We start from the raw sequence: 12,048 nt of genomic DNA on the forward strand, positions 1-12,048 counted from the left end.
ATTAAATCTTCAAACTTATTTATAAAACAGTAAAGCATTTGCAGTAAAAAAGTATGTACTTAAAACATTTAAGACATTACTAAAAAGTTAACTTTTAACTTTAAAGAAATTTAACATGTTAGAACTTTGTAACGTTGATTTGAATACCAAATAAAAAATTTTTATAATTAAAATCGTTTTTCTTTCATGTGCTTGATGACTGTCAACGCGGAAAGTCTTCCACTGGCTCCCATTACACCGCCACCTGTAATTAGAAAAATATAAAATTAAAAAATCATAGTTTTAACGTTATAAATACTTTATGTAGAACTAAAGTTATTGTAACTTTATAGACTATTAAGTTTAAAAATTTAGTCCAAAATTGTGTTTCACAGGTATTAGCACGCTTTGTTATACCGCTTGCGTATGAGAATATACTTTAAGTTTATATATATAGAAGACAGTATAACTTATAGCTATATAATATATATAAGATAATACTGTATAACTATAAATTAAATTTCATACAAAATGTCTAATCCGTACTTATGTAAACTTAAGAACTAAATTTATTTAAGCTGAATAGATTTTGTTAATCTTAAATTTAACAAAGAATGTATACGAAGTTTACATATTGTTGCACAAATTAGGCAAATGTTATCAAACTTGTTTAAACTTAAACAAACTAGAATAAGAAGTTATGAACTTTGTGTTAGAAGGAAGTTATAAATAAGCAGACAAAACATAAAAGGAAACTAAAATAAGCGGTGTTTGATGCAGCTTAAAAGTAGCTTTAAATAGCTTTATTTTAACTTATTGTTGCATTCTTTTAATAAAGTATAAGCTTTGAAAATTCTTAGCTGTTTTATTAATTGGGATGCATTTAAGATTTTTTTTATGTTCTGTTCATTTAAACAAATCTAGGATTGTCCGCAAAAACTAAGTTTGTTATTCGCAAACAAGAATTTAAAAAGTCCTATACTACTTTTGCTCATATTTAAAAATGTAGTTATGATATAATTAACTTTTTACTATAATAATATAATGATAAAACGTAAATTTACAAAAAAATTGTAAATACAAAGCACAACCGGTCAAAATTTATAACTAAGTTTTGGTAGTCTTTATAGAATGTTCTTCAACCGTTGTAATCGAAAAGACAAATATTTTAACAATTTTTTTCTATGTAGGGAAAGTACCTGGGTGAGTTCCGCTGCCGCAAAGGTAAAGCCCCTTGACTGAAGTTTCGTACGAGCTCCTGTTGGAGGTGGGTCTCGAAAAGAGGAGCTGGTCGAAAGACATGGCTCCGTGGAAGATGTTCTGTAAAATAATAGTTAAAATGAACCTATTGAACTCAGTGATTATGTTTGAGACATCTGTATGAAATGCTGGAAACGATGTTAAATACAAATGTTCAGTGAATTTTTATAAATAATTATATGTTTTGTTAAACAAAAGTTTTAGGTGTTAAGCAAGTTCAAGTGTCGTTAATCTCACGATTATTTAGAAAAAGCATTTTTGTGGTTAATTGATTATATAGACTTATTGTTTCTTTTTAAAAAACATTAAAAACTAGATGTTTGCACTTCTTCAAAACACCAATAAATATAAAGGATGTTTACTAATAGCATGTAATAATAAAAAAGCAAGCTGCTAACTCAAGTATTTTAAACTTGATTAGTTTTTTTTAGTTTACTTTAAACTTTTTTTAACTAACCCCTCCAGTCAATCCGAACACGTTTTCAAGGTCGTGAGGGGTGAGGAGGTCGTAATCAACGATGCTGTCGGTAAACCCGTTCACATAATCGTCAATGTTGCTGAAAACTGAAAAAGTTTTTTCACATGCTTCCCGTGTTTTTTTTGATAAGCTTAGTATAGGTTTTTATAACGCAAACAAAAGTATATATTTAATTAAAAATTTTATCTAACTACGTTTGTGTCGCCTAATTGATTTTATCTAGATTTAATGCAAACTGTTCAAAAATAAAGTTAATAGTTAGAAAAGTACCTTCTTTTTAAACAAAGAAACTCAAAAATTAATATTTTTTGTTTCAATAACAATATATTTTTTTAAAGATAAAAGAGCTGAAACTTTAAAACAAAAGTTTGGAAAAACTTGAGATTTTTTTTCATTATACAGGGCAACAAAAAAAGTATTTAATATTAATAAAAATTGAAACTCAAAACAAAACTTACTTTTATTGGCCGAGTATCTAAAGTTTTATAACAAAAATTTTAAAAGACTTAAAATTTATACCTACGACAACCGTGTAAATAACGATAAAAGCAGTTAATTAATAAAAGAAAATACTTTTATTGGCGTAATCATCCCTGTCTTGTTTAGTCCACGGTTTTCCTTGCAGCATATATGGGGTGTACTGGGTGAACAGGGAAATCACGTGTTTGCCTTCTGGCGCCACCGTGCGGTCGACAGAACTCGGTATGCAGAGCTCGATCATCGGCCTAAATTAAGAAATTAATAATAATTTTAAAAGTTGCTCAGTAGAGACGTTAAGCGGTTAAATAGATTTTACTCGATACTTGTTTTACGTAAATGTGGTTCAACTTTTCGTACAGTCAAGCTAAATAAGTGTTTTAGTTAAATAAAATTGTTAGTTTTGAAGTTTTATGTCAAAAATATTTTTTAATCGATGAGAGGTTCATATCAAAGTAATTAAATCAAAATTGATTAAATTAATTTAGTGTTAGTTTTCGGTTTTAAATCAACTGACTTATTTTAAGGTTTAAAAATTTATGAAACAAAAGTTGCATATATTTTTTTAACATTGTAGCTAGATAATTAAAACAAGAACTTTATTTTAGTTTGAAAAACCTCATGTCAAAAGAATCTTTTAAATAACTTAATACAACAATCAAAATTTTCACTAATACTGTATAATTTTTAACATATACTCTACAAACACTTTAGAAGCGATCTGATTGGTTGCGGCGTCGTTGTATGCGCTATGGAGCATTTCCATGTTTTCGCAGTTCAGGTGGATTGTGCCCTTGTGCTGCTCGCCTACGGCGTCACGTGACTTGTTCGGAATCGCCTTGAAATCTGGAATCCTGTCCACTGCCACTGTTGAATTGATGTTTTTTTATATAAAGGTGTTGTTTTTATTCATATGATAAACAACTACTAAATTAAAAGTTTACAACGTTTTGTTTATGCAGTACTTAGAAATACACTAGTCATTGATATTTTAAATATTTGAAATTTAGATAAGCTTCAATCTAGATAAAAACCAGAAGACCCAAACAACAAACTAAGTTTTTAAAGGCAAAACGTTGACTTTTTATGTAGACTGCAACACATACAACAATATTGAAGCACCTCACCGTTTATCTTAGTTACTGGAGAAGTGTAGTCCATGGTGGCAAGTTCGGACGCGTACTCGGAACTTTGGAAGAACTTGGAGTTCTTCAGCATCTGAGTGGAAGTTCTGTGGGGGGTGGCGTTGCTAAGGACGCATTTCGACCTAACTACCCGCCCGTTTGACAGCAAAACCCCCTCAACTGTTCCGTTTTTCTCTATTATCTCCTCGACGTCCTGTTAAAGTAAGGGACGTTTTTGTTGTTGGTTTTCGGTTAATCACTGATGACCGTTGAATTTTGATGATAGTATAATATATGGTCTATAGATTTCAAAGTTAAGAGAATCAAAAATATTTATTTTGATTGATTATATCAATTTACAAATTGAAAAAAAAAAGTTTTAGCAGTTTGTAACAAATTTCTTAATGTTTTGCTATTTTTTACATCAATCCTTTAGTTAGTGTTGTAGTGAAGTTAGTTAGTTATAGTGAAGTAACTTTTTACAAAATTAAAATATATAAGACCAGCATACAGCGTTCACAAACAAATCTGCCCCGTGGCTCTTCGCCGACTTGGCGATTGCCATGGAAACGGACCCCATGCCCCCTTCTGCGAAACCCCAGCAACCCTTTTCACCGTCCAACTCGCCGATTTCGTGGTGAAGAAGCACGTATCTGGTGAATATTGAAGCACAGTTATAATCACTTTTTCAATGCAAAGTATTTTAACATCAAGTTTTACAGTTTTGAATTGTGTAAACAATTTACTCACGCTACTTCTTGTCATTCTCAACATATAACTTGAAACGTTTCGAGCTGAAGTCGTTGAAGATGTTAAGTGTAACAAAAACGTAAAACAATTATACTTTTAATTTTAACTACTTCAAATATATATCAAACTGTTTGGTATAAAACTTTAGAGTTTGAAAAAAAGTTGTTGTTTTCAACAATAAGTATCAATGTTTTGCACAGGCAGTAAATTTCAAGAAAAAATCGTTTTTAATTTGGTTTTGTTACTTAGAGTTTTTCTGTTTTTAGATACTAAGTAATCAAAGTAGTACGAAAGTTTTAACCGTGACTAATAAAGTATCTAAGGTAGTGGACTCGGATACATTTCAGTAATTAACACGGTATAAAGCAGATACTAAACATAAAAACTTTAATAATAAACTTAATTCAACTGACCCACTGCCGGGGTGGTGCGGGCTGATCATCGCCCCGATGACTCCGTCCGTGGCTAAAGTGGCCTTGAGGACGTCCGACTCGAACCACTTGTTCAGAACCTGAATTTAAAAAAGTCACAACGCTTTAATTTTTTTTAATTTTTTGGAACCTTAACAACTTGCAAAAATTTGTACTGTGTTTCATGGAATTTTGAAAACTTCTGTTCAAGTAATCCTTATAAGGGTGAACCTTTCTTATTTATGTACAGATTTAGAGGTTTGTTTTTAAATTTTAACTAACCTTGCTTATGGGCGATGTCAAAAGTTCGTACCATTTAGGGAAGTCCCGTCCAAACGCATAACCTTTTTAGTATTACTTTTCTTAATTTTTTTTAAAAATTAAGTTAACGTTTGTGATATTGGTACAAAACTTTACTTTTCAGCAGTTTGTTTAGTAAAGTTTCATTAGCTTTAACTAAACTAAACAATGCAAGGATTATAAACTAGATACACTTTGCTGCAAACATCACCAAAAATTTTATCTTTATATTTGGTTACGTAAGCTTAAAAAATTCCGAGCAACTGAAAGTTAAATAAAAATGTGACGAACCTGATTTAGCGAACATTTTAGCTGCTGCGAACATTTCCCCCTTGGTAGATTGTGAACTGACCATCGGATGATCGAGAAAATGTCTCAATCCCGATAAACATTTCGATATTTCTTGACCGTACAGAGGAAAGCTCTTTTTTAAAAACGTAAAAATAGTAAAAACATTTGACTTTTTTTCAGTATAATATTTAATTAATACGTGGAGTTTTTTATCAATAGAAACTTCGTTATAAGTAAAATTTTGTAAAATAGTTTTTTTCGTTTACATAATCATATACGAAACACTTAATAAATATAATTTAATTATTTAACATTTTAATTTATTTTGAAATTTAAGCACTAGTGTTTTTTCAACTTTTTTATACCAAGTAACACTAGTACAAACTATTAAAACTATAGTAGGTTCATAGAAAAACTTAATATCGAATTAAAACTAATCACAGTCGATTAGTATTTTATTTATTAGTTTTAACACTCGTTGTTTCAATTTGTAAAAAGGAACTCAACCAAATCAACAAAACAAGGTACCAACAAACTAACGCAAATTTAATTTCATAAATGAAGAAAACAATCAACGAGATTGATGATCGCCACATGTGCAGCGAGCGCACTACACACGCCATTATGACGTCACTAAAACGTGACTACCTATCGTAACAAGTCTTGGCGATTATCTGAATACCGTCTGATGCGGCGAGATCAAAGAGCAGCGGTTTGCGTCATCAATTATTGTTTTAGTTTTCTTGCTTTTAATGGCCACTCAAAATTTAAAAGGTTTCAAAGTGTAAAAAGTGTTATGTAATTGGAAACTAAAGAACGAATATTAAATACATAGTGGTGCAATGCTGGATGGTCTGTAAATGTTCAATTGACACTTGCTTGAAAATTAGTAAATATAAAAAATAAATTTAGGGCTAAAAAGTTGATTTTTTAGCTTAACGATTTATAGTTTTACATTCTATTGACAATTAAATTGGTTATTGCTAACATTTTTTGGACTGAATAAAGTCAATTTTTTTTGTCAATTAAGTTTAAAAGGGAAGTTTGAAATAATCAAGTCTATAAAATATTAAAACAAATAAAACATCACATTAATTTCCTTCAGCAAATATTCAAAAACAGATAAGAGCTTCTGCCATAAAAATTTTAACATATTAATGAATTTACCATAAGCAATACTATTTACAATTAATATTATGTATGTACTGTACATTAAAAATATAAAGCTTTACATAGTTTTTAAGCAATTGTAGTTGTAATAAACAATCAAACACTCATTAATTTATTTTTTTAAATACTCTGGTTCGTTTTAAAGTACACAGCTTTTGTGCATGTGAGATTATTGCGATCACGAAAGAACAGTAGTAATATTTCCCAAACAAAATTTGTAAAGTTAAAACTAGCACATAATATTCTGTTCTATTGTTGTTTAATACATTATGAACGTTACTAAAGTTATTATGTTTTTTATAAGTAAAAATACTGTTTCTATTTATAAATCCTTTAAAACTGTTCAATTTTTAGTTTTCTTTTATTTTTTTTTAATTAAAACTACTGTAACACAAACTAATCAGTTTTATTTTATACCGGTTTATACGGGTAAGTGTTAAAACTATGAAACAGAAATAATTTAGTTACAAACAACTAATCAAAAACGCGTTGATTCTAATGCCGCTATTTTATGTCCAACCTCGGCGTCCTTCGCAGAGAACTTTGATATTTCCCTTCTAGTGACTTCAGGATCGAGGCTCAGCATCAAGTAGTTGTCTGAATCTTTGATCGGAGTGAACGCGCCGGTCGATCGAACGTACCACTTCAACCCGTGTTTCTGTTGAAAAATACAAAAAAAAAAATTGGTAAAAAGTGCAATTGCCGTTTGACTACGACTTTCTGAGCAAGTTTGGATTTGGTTTCAAAGTGGAGCTGTTAAACGACGCATTGTTAGACACAGCCGTTTTAAATCTTATACTTTTTGCCCTTGACTCGTCATAACAAAACAAATGTTCATCTGAAAGTAAAGGTCAAAAGTTTACAAAAGGAAAATTTTCACCCGAAGTGACACTTTTGCACGGAGCGTCACTTTTCCATTTCGTCACTGCAGCACGGTTGATATTGCAAAAGTCATTGTTCATAAAATGGTGCAGAGCTGTCCATTTGTGCAAAAGTGACTCCGTGCAATTTTGACACTTTCAAAAAATTAAAAACCCCGTAATATTTGAAAAGGCAAAATTTACAAAAAAAAATAAGAAATTTTTTTTTTAATAAATGGCAACTGGTCTAAAGTTTTACTTAGTCATTTGGTTCTAAAACACATAAAAAAACGCAGTTGTTTTTTGCTCCCAAACAAAAAAAAATCAAAAACAAGAAGCAGAAATTTTCAGCGAAATAACTTATTATTTGATATTTAGCTAAAAATGTATATTTTTTAAAACAAAATTTAGACCATTAAAAGTCTAGGTCTTTTTTGTTTGTGTATTTAAAAAATATTGATTTTATACATACGTACAAAAATGATTTATTAGCTTTTAGAACTGCATCACATGCTACAAAAGTTAATTAAGGATATCACTCTGTTGTTTATACATTTTATTAATTTTTATTCTGTCTATTGCATTGTAAAACACATTTATAATGAATTACTGTTGTCGGTTCAATTAACTTGCCTTTCAGATGATTTAAGATAAATTTAATGAAAACATGCTAGTACTTTATTACTTATACAAGGCAGTAAAAAACAGTAAGTTACTGCAAATTAATCAAATTAGTTTAGGAAGATGTTTCTTCAAGGTCGCATGTCACTTGACTCGCTTACTGAAGCTTAAAATTACATGAAAAGTTCAGCGATAACCAATACATTTAAAAGGCAAGTTCTGTAATTTGATTAAGATTGGTTTAGCGTTATTTTTAAATTGTTTCGTTTCTAAGAATGTGGATGGCGATAAAAACTTCTTGATGTCTTAATAAATATAGGGTTTTTCTAATAAGTAAGACCTTTGTTTAGGAGACAAAAAACAGAGTCCAAATTTAGAGCAGTATAAGCTTTAAAAGCAACTTTGTAAGTTTATTAAACAGTTATTGATTAAAATAAATTTTAAAAATAAAACATAGAAAACCCTCTAAATTTATAATTTACTATTCAGAATCATTTTCACCAGTAACATTTAAAAAAACTACAAAAGTTTTGAACTTTATCAATATCTAAACAATTTATAAGCGACCTATTTAGTTTAAAGATAATAGATAGGTTACAGAAAATCGTTACAGGTTAGAATTTATTTTCAATTAAACTATTGAAAACCTTTTGCTCAAGATCCTGAATGATCTGAATAAAAACTCACTTTATATATATATTTTTTAAACAAAAGTCTTAATTTTTTATAACAATCAAACAGATGTAAACTTTCAGTTCCAGGTCCTGGATGATCTGGGGTCTGAGGAGGGAGAGGACGTAGGAAGCGCGGGAAAACTTGAAGCCGGGCACGAGCTCCTCGGTCACGGCGGCTCCTCCCAGCAGGTGTCGCCTTTCCAACACGCACACGCTCACGCCCTGCCTGGCCAGGTAAGCCGCCTGTAGAAAAAATGAAGATTTGAACAAAAATAAGAACAAATATTAACGAGCAGTACCGTGTGTTCAACAGACTGAATTGAACAGGTGCAATGTTGAAAAAATAATAATAAAATAGCACAGAGTTATAATGAGTTCTTATTAGTTTAATAGCAATAATGAGTAAAACAAAAAAAGTCTTGCACGTTTAGATAATGCTTTTCTGTTAAATAATATTTTTTAAAGTTAAATTTGTAGACCATTGAACGGAACAAGTTCGTTAGAGTATTGTAAAATGCCTTGTTGTACTTTAGCTTATAAACAATTTGAAATGTTTACGTAAAACATTAGTTCAAACTTTTTAAAATACAAATAAAACAACTGACGGATACAAGACCGTTGTGTCCTCCTCCAACTACTATTGCGTCATAGTCACTTTTAATATTTTCGTTGGGAGAAGTTACTTCAGTGGACAGTGATTTCAAAGCGACATCTGAAAGTTAAGAAATATGCACTCTTTTTAGTTGAATGTATTTTAATACTATTACAAAGTTTTTTATGTATTATATCAACTTTTTTTTCTAGTTCATTTAATTTTGTTTTGAATATCAACAACTATTTCCATAAAAGCATTACAAGTTGCATAACTTTTTTTTTTATTTAGCGTAATTTACAACACTTACTAGTTTTGTATTTTAATAAAAATAATCGTCTTTTTTTATGTTAGTCGCAAGCCATTAAACTACCAAATAACATAATATATCAAATGTAAAGGTTGTTAATGGTTAACTAAACAACTCTACAAGTAAAGGTTTGTCTGTAAGTTTTCTCGACTATTAACCGAAAAAACCTACTGATACTTTCATAACAAGTCATGCAAATCAAAATTTAACCATTTTATATTTTTTATAAACTAGTAATCAGTAAAACCTGTACCTTATAAACTTATAAATTGTAACCTATAATCTATTTGCATATATAAGTATAATACACACTATTTGGCGCGAGAACATTTAGCACTACTTGACTCAAACAAAGTTTAAAAAACACTCAAACTAGATAACCAACTCTGAATGAAAAAAAACAATCTAATAATATTTTTAAATGAAACTGTTTTACTTCGTTTTTCACAGTTTTAGGAAAATACATCAAAGTTTGTTTACTAAGTTTAATTCGTTATTAAACTTTTTTTTCCGCTTTGTAAAACTAAAAAACAGAACATTTTTCTTGCACTTTTATTAGTTTTAAATATGATGAAACTAAAAACTTTTTAAAATTTGGAAATTAGACAAACTGTTTTCAATTACATAGAAATCAAATGAAAACAATTTATAAATACTTTAATTTTACCTAATAAATACTTTACTTTTTTATTTTAAAACTACATGGCATCTACAAGCTGCTACAGCACAGAACATGAATGAATTTAATCTTTATTTTATGTTCTATTTTGTAAAAAAAAATCTATTACTGAGAATTTTTGCTTTATTGAGAAATTTAACAACTTTGATAAAGTCGTTGGCTATCTGTAATTTTATTTTTTGAAAACAAGCAAAATATTGATTTAAACAAGAATCAAATTCATAAATCTTTAACTCGTTATTATTTCGACGTGCTGTATTTTACTTTTTATAATGTAATATAGGGTGCTAATTTAAAAACTTACTTTTGTGTAGTGTTTTAAAATTTCCAAATAAGATACTTTTTTGAGCTACTTTACTAAGCATTATATTAATCTGTTAATAATTTAAAGTTAAACACCATATTATGAGTTGTTAAGAAAGTTTTCAGTCGTATTTAAACAGTACATATTTTAATTGTTACACGAAAAAGTTGAGAGCTTAATAAAATAAATTAGCAAAGTTTTTTGAGATTTTGCTTTTAGGTACCTCACTACTGTAACTAAAAAATAATCACAAAGTTTATCAAAACAACATTAAGCTTAATTACTGTTAGAACATTGACCACAAACTAAACACTAAGCTTTAATTGTTGAAGCATGCACAATTTAGGCTAGTAATTATTGCTGCTATTGTCGAAAAACTAACTATTAGCTGTTTTAATGTTAGCAATTTTATTTTGTAACTTACAGTATTATTTGCATTGTAAATATAGCAAGTTATGACATATATTTAAGCTCCACAGTTGTGATAAAACAAAACAATTATTAGTCCGTCTTTTAAACAAAAACCATTGTTTGACTACCTTAAAAATTTCTTCAAATCATAAACTTTATTATTAAAATAACTTTTCAACAAAAAACGAAAATAAATTTGAAAGTGTGGTTTTAACTATACATTTATTCGTCAAACAATATTTTCAAGGTTCATGTTACTGCAAGTTTGACAAAGCATTTTTCTTAGACACCTTACTTTTTGCTTTTAATTATTTCAACTAAAACTTGGAAAAAAACATATTGCTGCAGCCTAAACTTTGAAAAGTTTTTCAAATCATTTACCAATCATACATTGTACAAGCCAAATGAACTAAATACATTTTTCACAATGACCAGTTTGTTTGTTCAGCATCACAAACATTGTTGACACAGTCGCATTGCACAAAATGTAGCTGCATTTCACAGAGGTGGGCAACAAGATGAAAACTTGGACGAAAGACAAACAGTGGGGCAAAGTTTGTAAAAATAAATATAAAATTGATTTTAAATAAACTGTTTCTTAGTGATTTCAGACTAAAATAATAGAATGTTAATGATGTTTTAAGATACTTTGTCATAATGACTTAGTTTAGCATTTGTTTGGTGGCTAAGCAGCCAAGTTCAAACCAAACAGTCACCAAATTTTAAGTAAAAAGTAGAAATTTTTATACGGTAATAACTTTTTGTTTCAAATGTTTAAAAAAAATAGATTATTATTTTATTGTTTTTAATCTAAAATTGTTACAAAGCTCTGACTTGTAGTTTTATTTGTATGGGTCTCACAATTTACATCAAACTTACTTTGCAAGATGTAGACAGTATGTAAATATACTAAAAAGTTGCAGTCATTCCAAGTTCAAAAATTTTTGCAAGGACGACTTCAAAACATTAATCTTTTTTTTTTTAATTTTGAACAAAAACATTTTTGTCAAGCACAAAAAAGAACAGACGCAAAACTCATAAGCAAAAAGCAAGTTTACATGTTATAACTTAACATCAAAACTATCGATTTTAGCTAATGGCACAAATCGCGGTCGAGTTGATTTATTTTCGCTTTTTGTTTTCGTTCCCAACTGCAAGCTAACAAACTACTCAGCTGCTTGAGTTTTATGTTCAAGAAGTTTCTTGTGGAGTTCAAGTTTAAAATTAAGTTTTGTTGTAGATAAATGTTTTTTAGTGTCCTCTAAAGCATGCTTTGAAAAGCAAAAGCAATTTTAATGAATATGTCTGGCTTTTATAGTTTTGAGTAAAACAGGTTATAAAACATTTATTTCACAGAT

At 29.1% G+C, this 12,048-nt stretch overlaps 1 protein-coding gene across 1 annotated transcript; it reads right to left on the minus strand.

Annotated features, from left to right (window-relative positions):
• Window positions 1–7: 7 nt before the first annotated feature.
• On the minus strand, window positions 8–10,345 carry LOC145842802 (pyridine nucleotide-disulfide oxidoreductase domain-containing protein 2-like). Its single transcript, XM_082950285.1, has 14 exons — window positions 10,280–10,345; window positions 9,000–9,106; window positions 8,470–8,637; window positions 6,760–6,897; window positions 5,070–5,202; window positions 4,761–4,822; window positions 4,482–4,579; window positions 3,830–3,971; window positions 3,322–3,532; window positions 2,902–3,061; window positions 2,291–2,442; window positions 1,697–1,803; window positions 1,179–1,299; window positions 8–244 (listed from the first exon to the last, which is right to left on the minus strand). Exons 1-14 carry the CDS (start codon window positions 10,338–10,340, stop codon window positions 168–170), a joined length of 1,737 nt encoding a protein of 578 aa, XP_082806411.1. The 5' UTR covers window positions 10,341–10,345; the 3' UTR covers window positions 8–167.
• Between the last annotated feature and the right edge of the window lie 1,703 nt (window positions 10,346–12,048).

The sequence above is a fragment of the Thalia democratica genome, chromosome 8, assembly GCF_965202585.1.
Source record: "Thalia democratica chromosome 8, ktThaDemo2.hap1.1, whole genome shotgun sequence".
NCBI classification, from domain to species: domain Eukaryota; kingdom Metazoa; phylum Chordata; class Thaliacea; order Salpida; family Salpidae; genus Thalia; species Thalia democratica.

Excerpts from the sequence above, each read along its gene's own strand:
- LOC145842802 (XM_082950285.1), bottom strand. The coding sequence starts at position 10,340 with ATGCTTAGTAAAGTAGCTCAAAAAAGTATCTTATTTGGAAATTTTAAA. Across the intron at positions 4,823-5,069 it reads TAAAATGTTCGCTAAATCAG|GTTATGCGTTTGGACGGGAC; the intron begins GTTCGTCACATT and ends AATACTAAAAAG. Across the intron at positions 1,804-2,290 it reads GGATGATTACGCCAATAAAA|TTTTCAGCAACATTGACGAT; the intron begins GTATTTTCTTTT and ends AAACTTTTTCAG.